At 39.8% G+C, this 19,672-nt stretch overlaps 1 protein-coding gene across 9 annotated transcripts in view; it reads right to left on the minus strand.

Annotated features, from left to right (window-relative positions):
• EYA2 (EYA transcriptional coactivator and phosphatase 2) overlaps window positions 1–19,672 on the minus strand; it is a 104,914-nt gene that overhangs the window by 44,847 nt on the left and 40,395 nt on the right. For all 9 annotated transcript variants that reach the window (XM_069806113.1, XM_069806122.1, XM_069806148.1 and 6 more), the window contains 4 exons: window positions 15,571–15,689; window positions 11,467–11,515; window positions 10,704–10,846; window positions 7,704–7,820 (listed from right to left, as the gene is read on the minus strand). In XM_069806113.1, the coding sequence (XP_069662214.1) occupies window positions 7,704–7,820; window positions 10,704–10,846; window positions 11,467–11,515; window positions 15,571–15,679 (418 nt within the window). In that variant the 5' untranslated portion in view covers window positions 15,680–15,689. The remainder of the gene's footprint in view (window positions 1–7,703; window positions 7,821–10,703; window positions 10,847–11,466; window positions 11,516–15,570; window positions 15,690–19,672) is intronic.

Genomic DNA, 19,672 nt, shown 5'->3' on the forward strand with positions numbered 1-19,672 from the left:
AATAAACCCCTGATGAGCCTGGACAGAGCACAAGTTACAGATGATTTGTCAGCCCATTTCTCTCTTACAAACACACACTTGTTCCCTTAGCTTCAGGACCATCCACCCTGGTGTCTACTCCTTCCAACAGCATATCCTCCTCCCAAGTCCCTCCTTGTTTAATAATGACCAAGGAATGAGTTCTGAATGGAACCTCAAAAAAAAGCAGTAAATGGAAAATGGAAAAGTTAGAGCAGGGCTTTCTCCTTGGGTAGCAGTAGCACAGATCCTCGCAGCTTACAGTGCATCACTGTCAACACCTTTGCCTCTCCCCTTGATTTCCGTCTCCTGTAAGATAGCTCATTTTTAAGATAGTTCATTTTAAAACAAAGTAAATGTAGCATGGTCAGCCCCTGGTGTTCAAAAATCTTTGAAAGGGAGACTGTGCTGTTATCCTGAAGAACCTTGTATTTACACTGTAAAAAGCGAGGTCTGACCCCTTCTGAAGAGAGGCCTCTCCCTGCTGAACTCACCATGGAGTGGAGCACAGCTTTACAGCCACAGTTTTAGACTGCAACTAATGCAAACCAGCTGTGAAGCAGAAGCTTTTGAAAGAGACTCCTCATTTTCTACTGAGGTTTTAATTTTATGATTCTAAGGCATCTGAGTGACAGTTCGCTGAGAACATGCTCTCGCTCTCTTTTATTTTCTGGGACTTCAGATGGATTCACTATCTGTATGCTGAACTGTGATCCACATTTCTCAAGTGCAGATTGAAATTTCCTTTTCTCACACATTTCATCACTAAGTACTTAAAGAATCAAGCTTAAAATTAAACATGCCACTTCCTTTGCAAATTCATGCATGCAGAGCTAACTATTCATGCCAAATAGATATTTATGGCCTCATATTAAATATGTAACACACAAACTGGCACACAATTGCAAGAAATTCAGGCAGCTCTTGGAAAAAAATTTGTCTAGATTATCCAAATATTAAAAAGAGCCAAAATGTTTCCAGCACAAGGAAACATTTCAATTTATTAAATACTCTGATTCATAAGCAATTCATTCCACAAACATAAGCAACACACGTAATTAGTCCACTTGAAATCAGCATTGCACAAAAGAAATGCTGCTTTCTATTCATTCATTATTTGACAGCTGATCAGAACGGACTCTACAAAGAAAACAAATGCTCAGCAGTAGCAAAGAATTTCACTGCGTAGGTCTTTGGCCCCAAATTTATGTCTGTAACGAAATCAATACTGCTTTGCAATTCCTTGGCAAAGGAAAGTTATCCCAGTTACATAACTGAATTTTCCTTTGTAATGTAAAAAGTATTTTGTGGGTAGATAGATTTGGATATTAAAAAAAAAAAAAAAGTGGTCAAATCTTTTCCTGCCCAACGACAGTATCCCCAGTGGTCTTTGGCCACAGTTTTAACTGTTGTGCAATTTCATAGTTTCATACCAGCTGTCATTTTAGCAATAATAACTGAAGAGCAAGGCATTGTCTAGGAATTAATGACAAGCTGAGAAGAGATGGCCTGATGTGCAATAAAGGGCTAACACATGCTCACGCAACCACAGGAAATGCTCTGTAAGCTGGCTGCTATTGCTCTCTCTGCATAGCTGATGGTTTTCTGTTAGCTAATGTGCTGGCACAGTTTTGTCTTTGTATTTTACATAGCTCATTAAATGATAAGTTTCTTATATTCCAGAGATTTCTCCCCCACCCTCAGCAACAACAAGCAGTTTCCTCAACTGCCAGTTAAGATGGTAAGCTCTTTGGGGCAGAAGTTGAATATAATCTTTGTGTCTTATGTTCAATTTCTATCATTGAATAATAATTTTACCAAAAGTCTGAAGAAATCACTGAATGCTAATTGTCAGAAAATGTAAACTTAGAAAAATGTGTGCTAAAAAGCACGATATACTTCTAATATCTTGCCTAGGATGTTGTTTGGGGATTTAGTGCTGTAATTGTACACTTACATGAGGATTGATTAAGAAATGGCATAGTCCTTGAAGCAACATTTATTTACCAGCATTACAAATTTATCACTTTACAGACAAAAATCTAATGCAAGCTGTTACCTCCTCTTCCAATTCATGACTCTAAAACCGAGTGGCAACCCCAGATTGGCCACAAGCATATTTCAGATATCTTCGCTTCATTATGAAACAAATTAATTTTGTAAATACAATAATGACATGAAACAAAAGCGTATACAGCACTGGTTAAAAAGAAAATGTCACTCCTTCAGAGTAAATAAGTGAATATCGGATTTCAGTCTATTTGAATGTTACTCAAAGTCTGACAATATACTATCATAGCCATTGTTACATGGCACTTAAAATAATTATTTCAATCTATAGTAGCTTTGTGATATAGTTTCATGTCATTTTTATGAGCTATGGAACTTGCCAATCTCATCTTTTATATCTATATATGTGTGTGACATATTGCATTAGCCATTTGGTTTATAAACCCTCCCACACTTAATTTATTTTCATGCTAGGGAAGCATGAAAATAGATTTCCCCTTCTGGCTGGCTGCAAAATAGTTTTTTTTCTTTACCACTTAATGACCAAAAGAATGTTCTACCCTCATTCTTGCTTTTTAGTGGATTCTGTTCTCGCTCAAGACCAGGATACAGTTGATAATTGGAATCAAAGATGAAAAGCTGAATGCTACCCCATTACACCTGCATCGTCTGTGTTTGTAGTGACAACAAACACCCTTTAAGAGAGAGCAGACTTTGGCTTCAGAAGTACCATGTTACTGACAACAGCCATCAGGGAGGTGAGGCTGCAACCTGAAACACGTATCCCAGCCAGAGTTAGTGCTGGTACCGAAGACACAGGAGAGGAAACAAACCAGCACCAACTATGTTGGCACTTACTGAAGGAGAACATTTGTCCTAGAGCCCTGTGAGACAATGTATTTGTCACTTCGGTCATTTATTCCTTAGTGATTGGAGTAACACACCTACAATGGGTACCTATTTGCTGGCTGGACTGTGTAACTCATAAATGAGGGGACAGTGAGGAGGAATCACATAGGCTGCTCAGTCTGCTCAAGATTCACAGTCTGACCACCCACACCCTCCTGCAGATGACTTCACTACGTTGCTCTGGGAGCTGGTTCTCAATGGAGGCAAACAATACCAAAGTTATTTCACTTAAGTAGTTGAGCTACTACCATCTTACAATACTTGCAGAGATTAGCTTAAGAAAATAATTTTTTTCTCACACTTTAAAATACAAAACTGAGCAGTGCACACTCCTGGAGATACCTTTCCTTGCTGATCCCCTGCATGTCACCCTCTTCAAGATCCCTCTTTCAGCACAGTGCAATAAACATTTTGTCCTTGAAGTGGGGGTTAAGAGCTTGACTCTTAAAGTCCCCCTGAAATTTGATTTTATAAAAATATTTAAATAAAAATTTGTCCTTTTCAGCTGGTTTAGACCATCACCCAGAGTCCTTGCCTGGGTCAGCAACAGGATGACCAAAAGGACTGAAGTGAACTTGGCAAATGTCTCAATGGTCCTGGAGCTGGGTGGCATGGAGAGTTGCTTGCTCGCATTAGGGAGACAGAGCGATCACCTCCCCACCCCCAAGTGCTGTGGCGTGGGAAAGCACTGAGCACACATTCCTCGGTAGCACTCAGCACAGGAAGGCTCCTGGCTTCTCACTCAAACCTTTCACTAGCACTCAGCAAGGTAAATAAACCATAGGGTCGGGGAGCTTCAGACTGTTCCTCTAATGAGCAAGGAGAAGGGTGGAAATATTTGTTTACAACAGGAAGACACATTTACTCCTGCTCCCTTTGCCTTGGAGAAAGCACCTGCCACTTGCAGAAACTGTTTTCCTCTGTTTTCTTTTGCATTAAAGGCTTAGTGAGCTGGCTGAAATGATCTTTCTGGCATAATAATCTGAAAAGAAGTGATTTCACCTAATACCATAGCATCGCCCTAGGGAACATTACCTCAAAGCACTTTGGGCACATTCACGCTCATACACATATGCATTAAGTTCCTCCCAGGCTGTTTTGGTACAACACATGGTTGTGTCACTATTGTTTGCATGTGTAACATTTTCAAGTGCTGATGCACAAACTTTGCTTGTCTAAATCTCTTCATTGAACAAAGAGGCCATCTTAAAAACTTCAATCCCAAGTAAGTCAAGAGTTTGCCTTCTCAAACAGCTCAGCCAACACAAAGCACATGTGGAAGCTGTGTTCTGGGGAAACAAAAAATGACAGAAACCTAGACAGGAATAATACACTGATCTTCCAAGGCAGCAAAAGAAAATGCCAGTAATTTGTCAACAGTGGTGTTAAATCCATCAGTAGCTAATCATATAGCAATTAGTCAGGATGCAGCATGATTGCTATTACTCCAGGAGAGCACAGACCCAGCACTTCAGCCTGTCATTGAAGCTGTGACACTCCAGTACCTACAACTGCTGGTAACTGCAAGCCACAGTTTTACTAAAAAGAGAGGACTTGCACTGCTGACAGCGTAACACAATCTCAAGACAAGATTGGCATGTTCAAGGAGCAAAATAGAAGCCAAAAACTGAACTCCTGTTAGGAGTAGGACAGGTGAAACCTGTAGGAGTCAAGGTGACAAAAAAACCAGCTTAGGCTACGGGTTTTTTTTATTTTTTTTTGTGTCACATTCAACCCAGGTGTTACCAGCATATCCCATGAGGCATTCAAGCCACAAAAACCACCTTAGTGTTAGGGATATGTGCTCTGACAAAACTAGCACGTGAAGTCTCAGCAGAGAGCCATCTTTCAGTCTTCAGCTTTCTTAAATAACTTCTACAATAAAACGGATTTTACCTTGTTTCCCATCTTTCATAACTGTTTAGGATTTTATTTACTCTTAGACTTAAAATTGAAGTGGATGTGTCTGTCCACCTTTCACACTCAGGGTTGAGCAGAATTGAGAGAATTGACAGAAACAGCTTTGCAAGGGGGATAGCTAAGTGTAATGACACAAAAGGGCATTTTGCCTAGAGGTTTTAAAAAAGACCCCCAACAATATCAAAAAGCAAAGTGAGAGACTTGATCTCTCTCCCTTTCTATGGCTTCTACAAAAACTTGGGAAAGCCATGCAATTCCTCTTTGGTTTTCCAACCCTTGGAAGATCTCTGAGGGAAGGACAATGCCAAGGCAGAGCTTTGTCCTCATGTGCATTCCGCTTCCCTTCAGCGAAGTCAGTCCCCTTGGAGTGACTTTTTTCCTCCAGTGAAACAGCCTCTCAGAGAGCTCATGCGTCTGTGGTACAGAAGGACTAGCACTGCTGCTGGGAGGGCTGCTGCAGTTGTACCTGAGCTGCTTTTTAAACTAGCAAGTCTGGATATGTGTAGCCACAGCAGGAAAGGGTGCAGCACGTTTAGCCTGCATGGCTGATGGGCTTCCTGACTCTTCCCATTCACAAGCACCTAAATTGGACAATTTGAAACTACTTGAGCTATGTTCATTTGTGCTACTGTCACATCTTTGACAGTAATTAAGATATTTGCTAAGAAACAGCAAGAATATTTGCATTTTGATCTCTTAGAAATTTTTTTTTTAACGCTTGGCTCAGTTCACACACTCATGGCAATTCATGCTTAATGCAAGGCACTTTCAAATGCAGGTGTGCTGAGGTTTAGCAGAAGACAAAATCTAATCTTTAATTTTTACTAGTCAAGTTCAATACAAACACCAAAGTGGACTCAGAACTTGAGGCCTACAGGTGAGGAATGAAACTGCACTCCCAGGGGACTCAAGGTAAAGGCACAGAGATAGAGTGATATTTTAAGGACATTATCTGTTTCTCAGAATATACTCATTATTCTTATATGTAAAATGACTGATCAAGCTGAAATGGTTATGTTATGGTTCCTCTCATCTGCTATTGTTTTGTTAGAATTTATCATCATTCTTTGCAGGATTACCTGGACAGGTGTTTTTAAATTCAGATTACACAGAGTACATCCAAATTTCAGTACTCCTCCTCCAACTCATGCTTAATGACTCAGCAAGTCCCAGGAAAATAAATAAATACACATCAACATAATTCACAAAGATCAGGAACAGTACACACTGAAGGAAAAAGCATACTGAATACCAGCCAAATAATGAAAACCTGCCATATGCAGTTCAGGTTTCTGACCAATAGCACCAAAATGCTCAAAGAAATCAAATACCATGCTAGAAATCAGCTAAAGGGAATCACAAATAAAATTCCACCATTTTCATTTAATTTACACTTCTTGGCAATTCAGATTTAAACCCTTTCATAACTTTCTTGGAGTTGGTGTTTCATACAGCTTCTCAAATGGAATGACCAGAAAGGAACTTTGAGTTTTATTTTTAGACATAAAAGTACATTCCTGGTTGTACAACGAAATAAAGTGTTATAAAGCTACAAGCACAATGCACTGTCTTTGAAGCCTTAAGGGAATCCAATTCATTATTTTATAATCAATTATTATTCTGTGTCCTGGTTTCAGCTGGGATAGAGTTAACTGTCTTCCTAGTAGCTGGTACAGTGCTATGTTTTGAGTTCAGTATGTGAAGAATGTTGATAACACTGATGTTTTCAGTTGTTGCTCAGTAGTGTTTAGACTAGAGTCAAGGATTTTTCAGCTTCTCATGCCCAGCCAGGGCACCTGACCCAAACTGGCCAACAGTGTATTCCATACCATGTGACGTCCCATCTAGTTTAGGAACTGGGAAGAGGGGGGCAGGGAATGGCCGCTCGGGGACTGGCTGGGTGTCGGTCGGCGGATGGTGAGCAATTGCCCTGCGCATCATTTGTACATTCCAATCCTTTTATTACTACTGTTGGCATTTTATTAGTGTTATCATTATCATTATTAGTTTCTTCTTTTCTGTTCTATTAAACCGTTCTTATCTCAACCCATGAGTTTTACTTCTTTTCCCGATTTTCTCCCCCATCCCACTGGATGGGGGGGGAGGGAGTGAGCGGCTGCGTGGTGCTTAGTTGCTGGCTGGGGTTAAACCACGACATTCTGACAACAATAAAACAGTTATTGTAAACTTACTAAATCCTAGCCCAGTAACCCTGAGGAAAAAACAGCTGGTTTCAGCTCTGCTCTTCTGAACCTTACCTCAGTAGTCTGCAGGTAATTAATGATGTTGGTACTTTGGGATTTAAAACAGGCAGATGTATCTTAGCAGGTGCCAGTTATGTCTTAACAGTAAAAAAAATTTTTTAGTATCAAGGTATCAGCTTTTTAAAAAAAAAAAAAAATTGTGGAGAGACTATACAGCAGTTTAACCTCAGAGCAGTTTGTTCAGGACAGCATAGGGCAGAAGCATAATACTAACAGTACTGTTTTGTACAAAGTGTAAAACCACCTTTGTTTTGCTTCCACTCAGAATCTAGGAATTCACCAGGTACACAGTCACAAAATTAATAAAAAAAAAAAGAAAACACAGTTTCTGCAGAAAGGCAAAACTTATATTGATCATATGTGAAGCTTTGCTAGGGTATATTAGTGCTAAATCTAGTACCTCAGCCAGAAATTAATGCCTTGATGAGCAAAACAAATCTACGAAGACTTACCTCTTTCCCTATCCTGACTGCCTATACCTAAGCTTTTCATTGTAATTGCAAAAGAAGAATTGGTCTAATATGGAGGTATAGGATTCTGACTTCTCACAGCACATCCTGCAAGGCACCAAGCTGTACTCACCGTGCATCTGGTACGTGTACGGTGCTTGTCCAGCAGCCGGGGTACTGAAGCTGGATCCATAGCTAAGAAACCCACTCTGTCCTGGGGAATGGCTCAGGCTGTCCTCTGTTTTAATGCCTTTGGGGCATATAGTAGAAACCAAGAGCAGAACATGAGTGTTTGTCATAGGAAGGTATAAAAAAAGCAAGTTTAGGAATTAACAATTTTTCAGGTAGATTTTAACCCAATAAACTCTTTTTTCCCTATGCTATTTTTTTTTAAATTATCTGCATTACCCAGCCAGGTCTAATACCAATAATAGAGTCAAGTAAATTCATCATAAATAATACTTGAGTCAGTTACATCCTGTATCCATACCCAAATGAACTTTTGCTAAGATGGATAAACAACAATGAATAATACTGTTTTCAAAACAATTTCTGAACAAATAGCTTTGGTCTAGAATTCAACAAACTCATTGGCTCATAAATTTTCTGAATAGTTGTCAGATGCAAGCAATGATTAACAAAGCATCAGGACCTTCAGCGAGATAACCTCAAGGCTTCTGTTCTCAACAGAGTTATCTTTTACTTGCATTATATTTTCAGCTTTGGAAGCAAAATATTTATTGGCAAGTCATACAGGACTTATCATCTATTCAGTTAGATATAACATACAGTTCAGGAACAACGGGTAAGCCCTGAAGCCACAAAAATCTTTTCATTACTAAAATCAGTCAATTAAACTGACAATTTACAGGGGGAAAAGCAATAGCTGAATTAAACATTGCAAGACGAAACCTTTGCTGGTAGTGAAAGGGGTTGATATTTTATTCTGAGATGCTGCCGAGATCATACAGCTGTATTATTAAAACAAACAGCTGAAAGGTGCGTCTTATTATGAAGCCTTTGGGTGTGATCCTTCCCCTCCTTTGCATGCCTATTTGCACAAAACAAAAAATGGCCATTGGACACACCCTGAGTGCTGGGACTAAACAAAGACCCTGTTGATGTTCTGGACTTGGATTTACACAGTTCCCAGGCTGTTGTCATCTTTTAGCACTTGTAAGCAAACTTGCCAAAAGATAGGTTGAATTCACACGCCTTGCACCAAACATACTGTTTTCTAGCTTAATGACTCTTAAAAGCAACAAGTGTGCATTTGCTCAGGTTGGGAATAAGTTCTCCCAGATAATGTTTTCTCTAATAAAAATCACTTCTTTTAGCTTTAGGTGAGAATAGCTGCAATGCAATTTGAGTACAAGTTAGCAACAAGACGACAGTGCTGCATTGTGAAATGCAGGAAGTTTATTTGGACAGTGAATGAACATGTGTTGGTGCAAGTGTCCGGCTCCATTTCTGCTGGGGAAGTGAAGGTATTTGCAAGTGTATGCAGAGAAGCCGCTTTTCATAACATCCCATGCTTTTCAATTACATCAGCACTCCGCATGTGAGCATTCAACCTACCCCAGCTACAATTAATCTTCAGCGAATGGGCCTTTTTGGAAGTCTCAAAATTGTTGTCAGACAGCGAAATAACTTAGCACCAAATTAATTTCCACACAATGTTCTGTTTTGTCTAGAAACTGGCTGAGTTTTATTTTTGTGCCTAAAAACAATACTGCTTCATTGTTCTTGGTTGTCAGCCAGGTGGAGCTTTTCATATGCAGTGCTGAGTATCTCAGAGAGGGTATGTGGGCTGGGGGAGGGAAATCACTACTCAAGGATGCTAAGAGGTCATCCACAGGATTTATAAGCAGCATATGGGCCTGACACATGTATGCCCTAAAGACTCTAGGCAGTAGCAAATGGCTCTACTTTCACCTGCTCTAACAGGACAACTGTTCAGTTTGCCTTGGAAATCAGCCAGCTGATGCAAACACACAAGTAGCTCCAGGAAAGGGTCTCAAAACATTCCTCTCATCCTCCTCATAGAGCTTTGGCTCTGCCAAGCCCATTTCCCTGGCCTTCCAGACCATTGCACTGAATTTCCCTTCAGTAAAAGCCTTGTCAGTGGCTGTATAAAAGCTTCTTGTTGGGAAGAGACACTGTATTTGCCAAGCAAACGAAGGTGTTTAAAAGCACAAGAGAAAACAGGAGCGGAAACAGAACCATGAAGCCATTTTAATGCTGCAAGGCTCAGCACTCACAGGATCAGCTGGGAATAAGGAGCCCAAAGCTTTCTGTTAAAGAGCTGTACCTAGGCAAGAGCAATATCTCTTTGGTCTTTAGGAGTGGAAAGAACTTCCCAGCTCCCTCAAGAGCTCAGTATTTCCATGCAGAGCTTGAGGACACTCCTAACACTTGGTTTACCAGGCATTCCTCTGTCAGGAGTGCTGGTTTAATTAGTCTCAAGCCTGAATCTCCCAGCTGCTCCTGCCTAGCACCATCTCCCCACAGCTGCTGGCAAGGCTGTGCAGGAAAGCAGGGAACAAAGCTGACTGGGGTTGGAAAACTGTAGGTTAGCACCTACAGCTAACAACTGTCCATTTAAATACAAACCATCTTCCAAAACCAAAGTAGTCTGTATCATTTCACTCACGCTTTATTCTGCTATGTATCTTGGTTCCTCTGTAATAATATACAAAAAGTTTTTCTTAAAGTAGCTTGTATCATTGAAACTCCAAGAAGAATCAAGGAAGGCAAAGTGTAGTTTACCCAAATATCATATTTACAGCAAGAGACTTTGTCTTGGCAGCGAGTCATAGGAACACTCATCAGCTACTACTCCTAAGTGGCACATCCTACTGAACCTGAGTTTCTCATGCTGTCTCATATCCTACTACTGACTGGCTCCAAACTTACCTAGTTTGTAAGATCATAACCCAGGATATCAAGAGCTGATAGATAGTTCAAAGTAATCCTAACATTTTTAACCAGGTCAGATTTTCCTCTAAGCCTAGGAAGAGAACATTGCCAAGACAGAAATGACCTTTCATTCTAAAGCATAAGACTTCAAATGTATTTTTCTAGGAGCAAGAGGACGATGTCCTCAAAGGTAACATGACATCAGAGTACTCACTGTAGGAGGGTATGCCATAGGGCTGCCCCGGAGGAGGATAGGCAGTGTATGCAGCAGCCTGCTGGATTCCCGTGCTGTACTGAGTCTGTCCATATGTTGCCATTGTTGGGAAAGATGGGATTGTCACTATATGGGGATAATGTCTATTCAGAACAAGAAAACAGAAGGTCTAAGGCAATAGTTACTGTACATGATCTTCTAGAGCACATGTAGAACACTTCTACACATTTTGATAAAATAACAAACAAAGTATGATGGTGAATATTTTGGGAACTCATAATTGACTAGACTGGGACAAAAGTTTGTTTCAGTATACAGCTCCTGATATGAGCTATTAGATTAAGCTACGTAAATGCATGGGAACTTTAAACTGTGCAAAATATGCACAAGTTAAAAAAATAAAATAAAATCAACACTCTGATTTTTCATGTTTCATTTTGAGTTTGTCAAAGAAGCGAGTGTCATGGGAAACCTCTGACATTTCGACATATTCCTCTGTGGTCACTCATAAACACAACAATATTCAAACTGATGGGTTTGGTTTAGCCAGGGGTATGAAAGTACAATGCACAGTACCTCAAACCTTCTTTCACTCCATATCTAACAAGATTAAGAACCAGTTACTTCATTGGGCCAGAGATGTGCAGGGGAACAGGTGGATGGGCTTAAAGCGAATGCTTTTTAAGGTGACAGAAGACTGCACAAAATGGCTGTTCAGCAAAACACAGTTTTTTAAATTTCAGCACTTGGCACGAGCACTCACTTTCTGGAGTACAGATGGAGAGGACACTGTGGTGCTGCTTTGCTGCTGCCTGGAAAACAAAATTGAAGGATCTTAGATTTTCATCATGTTCTGTTCTATGGCCAAGCTGATACCACTGTTTTTACCACTGCTGGGTTGAGAAAAATATACAGGAATTAGAAGACTTTGTTCTTAGCCAATCTCCACAAACTGAAGTAGGTAAGAAAGTTATTCTCCACTTAACAACAAATATAGATTTAGTTTTTAACCGAGGGTGATACTGATTGATTGAGCTACCAGTTTCTTCTTCTCATGGGACTGATATCAATCATGAAGCTGGGCTCTGGTGGGATGACTCATATGCTAAAGGCTATAAAAGCAACTACTATGATTGCTGAAGTGATTTAAGCTCACTGCACTTTTTGCCCTTTTGCTTTTTTTGGTACTCTCCTAGACCATGACTCACTTTCTTTAATGTTCATTAAAATATATCAAATCAAAATAAATATTAAAAATACAACATTGTAAATCTCCTTACTATTGAATTTTTTAACTATAACCTACCTTATTGACCTGCCAGCAATCAAACTATTAAACCAGTAGAAAATGTATCACACAGGTTACGTGCAGGATGCCTTCCAATGTACCAAACAGTTGTGTCCTGCAACACTACCAAAGAAACGCGTGCCACCATCTTTATTTAGAGATAAGATTTAGGTTTCATTAATTAAATTTCAAAAAAATCCAAAAACCTGCAAGTTGCCTGCAAGTTGTACTGAAAACATCATACCTAAATGCCACCCGGAATATTATGCAGGTTGCCTCCATAATGCCATCCAAATTTTGCTTCTCAGTTCCTGGCTGGAGCTGTTAGATGTTATTACGGTACTATAAATGCCAAAACACCCTCACAATCATCAATAATGACATTAAGCAAAACAGATTCAGCCTCTCTATCTGCTTGCTGCATCAATGAAAACGCCAGACTAATTGCATGCAGCTTCTCCATGCAGGGAGAACATCACGTTGTCCGCTAATGGCAGCACCACCATCCTCCACACTGGCTGCTGGCATCTGTAGTGTAATTTGCTACACGGAATAGGAAATATCACCCAATCTCATGCAGAAGATGATCTCTCAACTGCAGGTGCACATGCTGGGTGGAAAGGGAGATTCCTGCAGTGTCCCTGATGCCTGCACATTGCTACCGCCAGGCAGGACACATCTGCAGTGCTGTCCCATGCGTCAACAGGGATGTACCCGCAATGCTGTGGACGGATTATCTTCAGTACAAAGTTGTCCAAAACAGCACCACTTCATTTATCCAGCTGTTTATAAGTTGGTGAATTAAACATTTAAACCATGTTTTATGTAACGAATTATCCAAGTCCATATAAGGTCTAAATACATGCAAATAGTCCTATGGGTTTGAGTAACCTGTTATGCCATAAACATGGAGAGAATGTCCAAAAAGATCTGACATGCTCACATATGAAATGTTCATTCTTCCTGATTTAACTCTTGTTTGAAATTGTTCTTTCCTACACAACCCTATTTCACAACGTTTTACATGGCTTTATCATTTTACATTATAACATGGAGATTACACCAAAGTATTTTTAAAAACCACAGCCATTTAATCTGATAACCTTTTAAAATAAATTTCATTTAAAAATGCATTTTTATCTTTGTTCACTTGTTTATGGAAAAACCCCCATGGAGGTGCATGAGTTCTAACTAAAAATATTAATTACTAGATATGATTCTTTTTTTTAGAATGTTAATTTTTATAATGTTTGCTGTATATAAAAATAATAATAATGAAATTCTAAAATTCCTAGGAAATGTAATACTGAGCTTAAAAAGACTGAGCTGAATTTCCTAGGAAACAAAAACATTCAATTAAAAGATGGAAACATCTAAACCACACACTTTCTTCAAAAAGGAGGCCCTTTTTTCACAAACTTGGAATTCTTGAGAAATAACTTTATTCAAAATAAAGAAATAAAAATAATAATATCTATGTACTCCTTTCTCTCTTCTCCAGGATAATTGCAGTTGTTTAATAGGAACTACACATGAGGTTAGAATAGATTTAAAAAATGTGTTATACAAGTGTACATATTCATTTACACACATACAGATATAAAGACTGTTTTTAAATCTGAAGCTGGGCTTACCTGACTCACCTTCAAACTCACTATGAAAAATTTGCTTTGACTTACCTGAAAGAAAACAGTTTAGAAAATTAGATTTTTAGATTGTGAAAACAAAAGCTATACCATTTCTGTCACACTGTCCCTCATTACCAAACAGAATTGCATTGAAGAAATACATTTCTTTTTAGTTTTAATTAATTTAATTCATAATGCCTTTACATTTGAAAAACAGCAAAACAGACAGTTTGAGCATAAGCTTAATTTCTTTTCTATTTGAAAAATATTACATCTTCAAATTTTTTATTTTTGAAAGAGGAAAGTACAGAGTAAATACATTTGCCAAGAATGCCAAGTAGGAGTTTACCGTGTGTGAATATGCAATATGCCACTGTCATTGCCAAAAAAAGGCAAGTTACACCTACATGTGTTTCTACCCAAAAGTGTAGGACTACACGTAAAATGTGCAATTATATCAGTATAATTTTCAAGTGCACATCTCATGATAAGCACCCATGAAAATAGCAGGCCAGACGTCTACGGGGGCATCTACTGAAGTAAGTATTGCAACTAGACTTGCTAAAATTATAACTCTATGTGTAATACAGAGCATACATTTGTGTGCATTTATTGCATTAAAAGCTCTGGCAGTCTGAGACTTGATAAACACACAAGTATTTTCCTGTTCTTCAAATTAACAAGAAGTATTTTCAAGGGAAAGAGCATAATCTTGGTAGTACAGGGGATCGTTCTGTAGAAAAATAATCCTAGTATTTCTATAAGAAACACATCAACATGAGCTGTCACTAGCAAACTGGTGTCCGACAGTACAACTGCTATGTTGGCTCTTATTTATATCACTTATAACAAATACTTCACCAAGAAGTTTACAAAATGATTTTTTAAAAAAATCATTTCTAGCTCTAATCTTTCCTGCAAACACATACATTTAAAAGGATGTTTCCTTTAGATTGTTATTCCTTTGACTGTAAATAGGCAGTCATGATGTATGTGATTTAATCACGCAATTTCTAATGCCTTAGCAAACATGCAAGCAAAACATCTCCTTAGCTTCTAAGAGCTTATAAATGAAGGGTTAAACACACTACTAAAACATAATAGCCAATGCCTTTTCCTAACTCCCCTCTAACAGGAAGGCTGACAGATCCTGACCGCAGCAAACAATAGCTGGGATTGTACTAGCAAGAACTAGTTCAGCTGCATCACTTGCCAATAATTTTTTTAGCAGATTTAACATTCTTCTGTTTCCTTCACTTGAAGAGTATGATGAGGGGGGAAGGAGGAGGAGAAGAGCAGATAAATTTCCATCAGAGCCTCAACCACTGAAAGAATTTGTCCTTGGTACCTGCCAAATGTGAAACTTCAGACCAGAGGCCAGCAGAGCTAACCATTTGGAGATGATAGCAATGATCTCAGAGCGATGCAAACTGGGGCACAGAGCTGCTTTGGCAAAATGTTTTCTGGCTGCACGATACGTTGTTGGGCCTGGGAGCCCCGACACTCCCCACTCCAACAGCAGCAGCACAGCCACCGAAGCCCAAGGCTCATGTTCACACCACCACTGAGGCTCTAGTGGGGTCCAAACAGAAACTACCAGCTCTACACAAAATATGTTTTATTAACTGCAATTATGCCAGTGGAGCAAACATATACATGCATGTGTGCATATGTATGCACCTACTATACACAGACATATATCTACAGATAAAACATTTCAATTTCATTTGCATTCAAAACATTGCTGAACTAAAGGATTCAGCCACAACTGGAATGTCTACAAAAAAATACTCCAAAATCTCAGTTGCTCATTATACTGTAGAACTAATTGTCAGAAGCAGAGGCCTTGCAAGTGGCCAGTTCTCTTTGGTTACATATATATATATATATATATACACACGTGTATAATTATGTTAAAGCCAGTAAACAGTAAGCAAAAGAGGCAGCCTACCTTCTATGTCATCTGGAGCCGTGGCATAAATGTTAGAAAGGTTAAGCTTCAGTCTGTCAGGGCACTCTCTATTTACAGTCAGGCTGGGTGATATCACTAGATCTAGCATTTCCTTATACCTGAAGGAAAACAAAGGAAAAATATAATTTATTCATTAATTATGCATGCTTACTAATGATTCAATTTTTTTCCCTAAGAGTATAAATATTAAAGCTGATTACCTAAACCCAGGCTTCATATAAATTCCACATAATAACATTCACTAAAGTTTTCATCAAAGGGAAATGCTGAATTAAAATGCAGTACTTGCTCCCTTGGAGATTACACCCATCTGATTAATGCCTTCCCTTTCTTCCCAGATTTTGCCATACGAAAACTAAATTTCCTGATCTCTCATATGCCATCAGAGCTGGAATGTACACATCAGTGTCCAGTGAGGCTCCAGAACAGACTACTAAGGGCTGAAAATGAAGTTGAGGGCAGTTAACAGCATTATCTAGTCTTACAAGATAATAAGGTTAGTACTGGTGATAGGATCAGTTTTCCAGGGGACACCTAAACCAGGCACCTAACTACAACGTCCTCACCATTAGGTGGCAGTGATACAAGGACAGTCCCTTTCACCTAAACAGCCTCATCTGATTTAACCAAATATTTCAAATGAACAATATATAGGACTTGAATCTCCAAAGAAAAAAAGTAATTGTGTGTGTGCACATGACCTACACTATAACGAAAACTTACAAACTCTGCATTACACAAACAGTTTGGAAAAGAGAGTGACTAAATCATTATTTCAGACCCTATGCACAACATGAATAGGTCTATTCAACTAAATACCACCATTTTCAATATACACGTCTAGCTCCAGCTATACACCTTTTCAGAAGCAGGCTCCAAAGACGCTTGCTTGAAAAAGAGCTGCTTGCTTCCCGTGGGAGTATTGGATGTTTTAGATGGGTACAAAATATGGCATTAAGTATATAGATTTGAGTTTGCAAGTTTGGGTAAAGACAATGGGGTAAGTATAGTAAGGAAACTGTGTTACGTTACATATTTGCACAATGTCTTTTATGCAAGGCAGGTTTCTTGGACAGCTTTACCTCCATGATGTTCTGCCCTTGTGCAACCAATGCCTGCAGCTGAAATTGTGAAGAACCCACTGGACAAAGAATATCTGAAGCTAAATTTGTCAATTAATTGTATTTATTTTTTTAAAATACACACAATGCCATGGAAACCTATTTGAATTTTCTAACACTACACCAATGTATTTTGCAGCTTTTGGTTCAAGTCCAGAACAAATGTTGAAAAGAGGACTCAAAGATGCTATGCCCTTCTTTGTTTCCTGCAGCCACAGAAAAGTACATCCTTACTTCAGTCCCCCAGAGGCTGCTGGAGGGAATGAGGGCTATTAGAGAAAAGCGTAACTGTGGTCTCGGACAGAGCAGGACCCTGGCAAGAGCAGATAGGATAGAGGGCATATGGTGGTGAGTGGATCCAAGGCACCTGGCTGCAGCCTGTATGGGCTCCCCTTTCCACTTAGCACTGAACACGCTACCTGCAAAGGCAGCTGGCACACCCCTGCTCTCAGGCTGGGACCTATCTGAGCTGGACTATAAAGGTAGCAGATGGCATGGCAGCAACAGGCCGATAGCAATCCATAGCACACCTAAAACATCATGAAGTTCAAGACAACAGCACATAATCCTGAAATCTTGATACTGGGCTTCTGCAATACTAATCTATGCACTTCTGGGAGAAGCAAAGAGGTTTGTTTTGATTTTCTGTTTAAATACCACTGTATGACTTTACCAGCTTTGAGAAACAGAGAACAATAAACCACATACATTCTACCTGAACCTCTCCAATCACTTTTACAAAGCCTGCAAGTCCCTGTGAGGAAGGCTGAGCATTGTTATGAACAGGCACAAACCAGATGAAGTATTTTACCTGAACAGCAAAGACCAAAGCTGAGTTCATTTTCACTTTCCCCACCTAACAGCTGGGAAGGCACTCTGCCCAGGAAAAAGAAGCATCCATCCTCTGTGAATTTGCAGAACTGCCAAAAATGGATATGAAGAGGCATAACCATGTACAATGTCCACAGCCCTAGTGCTCCTTTCTCCAAATGGGATCTGGGCTCCTCTTGTCTGCCTCCCCTGGAAATCCATGTGGGCATATGCATTTTCACCTCAAAGTCCAGAGGTTGGTACAGGCTTCCTGATTATGCGCCATGAAGGAAACCTTAAGTCAGCAGTGAATGACCAATGGGGTAGAAACACAGTACTCTGAATCCAACACTTGCGACATCCATGCTCCCTAACTGCTGTGTGTTATAGATTTGCTAAGAAAACAAGACTAGCATAAGAATCAGTGTTGCTTTGCAGCTGGAGGATCTTTGCTGCTAGTGGGCCTCAAAGGGCTCCACCTTCAGATGTGTCTCTGTAAGACGAGCACAACTGCCTCCCCTTCCCTGCCTCAGACACAGACACTAAAGCACAGCAAGACAGAAATAAAAATGCAGGTGCACAGGGGCCACCATTTGTGCCCACAACCAGTGTCCGTGCTACCAACTGCATGGAAATGCAACAAGGAGTCAGATTTGTATAAGGATATAATAGTCCCTAGCTGTAAAAATTCCTCCCTAAGTGACTCAGTCTAACGCCAGAGCCAAAATGGCAATCCAGGACTCCTGACCTAACCCTAAACAAAACACAGCCCATGAGAAACTGTACTTAGTCCTAATAGCACTCACGGCAGCTATGCTCCAAACTGGTACCTGCAGACACAGGCTTTACTGAAGCATATGTGCAGCCTCTTCACAGGCAGTCTCAGGCATGGGGGAGGCAGGCAGATGCCTCGCAGCCACAGACCGTCAGACAGTAAGGGATGGTCATGGCCCTTCTGCACACTTTGCTTATGCCAGAGGAAAAACAGATTCTTCTCCTGAGACAGCTATCTCACTTTTTCGCTGGCACAGCCAGGCTGCCACAGAGAAGGGGGTCAGGAAGATTTTTGTGGTGCTTACTTCTCAGTGGGAAGCAACAAAGTCTCTCCTACAAGCAACTCTGGCTCCTAAGGCTCTCTTAAAAGCAGCAAGCTGGGCAGGGGCTCTTTTCCCAGAGGAATTACTTTATTTGGATCCATTGGCACACAATTAAATTTTGTTTGCATGGCTGAGAAAGCAGGGTTCAGTTTTATACCAGGTTTTCCTTTCCACTGTGAGCAACATCTGATTTTTTTCCCCTTATTTGCTTGATGCTATACCTGAATTGAGGAAAAGCACTGCTGTCCCAGATCCTGTCAAGCTGGGGATGTTCTACATTGTTTCTCAGATAACACATGCCCTTCAGCATAATCCAAAACCCCATCATTCATGACACTGCCCAGACTGTTGCCAAGTGAATGGGAACAGATGTTTAAAGAGAAATGATCTTTTATGATGATTAATGCACTTTAATTACATCATTGTTCAGAGATTTCATTAGCTACTCTCTGATGATTTTTCTACTGGTTTTGATCTGTCCACTGTCGTATTCACAAAGTCACATCTCACTTCCCCGTATTTGTTCTATAACATTTTCCTGCTTTTTTTTTCAGCTTCCATTTTTCTTTAGAGTATGTATTAGTTGCATGTACAAACAGGTAACTTTTCACAGAAATGCCTGTCTGGCTGTGCGTGTCACGTATGTGTTTGCATTGTTAGTGGCTTTGCCTGTTTTGCACGCACCATTTACCAATTTGTTCATGTGCATTTCTCACTTATGTACTTCTTCACAGAGTTTCTGAAATTCCAGCTTTAACAATGGCCATCTACAGAAAATCTTCAGTAAAATAATGTAACTGGGATGGTATTTAACACAGTAAATGACATGCTGGAGAGCAACTGATGAAAATATCAGATCTTTGTTTGCTTGCTTTTTTAGACCAAAAACATTTTCTGGCTTAAGTAATGTACAGTAAATCAGTAATAAAGTTTGCTGAATATGAGCTTTTATCAAAACCAGTGATGGCAGCATCTAGCATGTTGGGCTGACAGACATCTGGAAGAGCTTTTGGCTTCTATAATTAAGAAGAAACTTGTGTGAATTTGGTGCTC

This window comes from Haliaeetus albicilla, chromosome 2 (assembly GCF_947461875.1).
Source record: "Haliaeetus albicilla chromosome 2, bHalAlb1.1, whole genome shotgun sequence".
NCBI lineage: Eukaryota > Metazoa > Chordata > Aves > Accipitriformes > Accipitridae > Haliaeetus > Haliaeetus albicilla.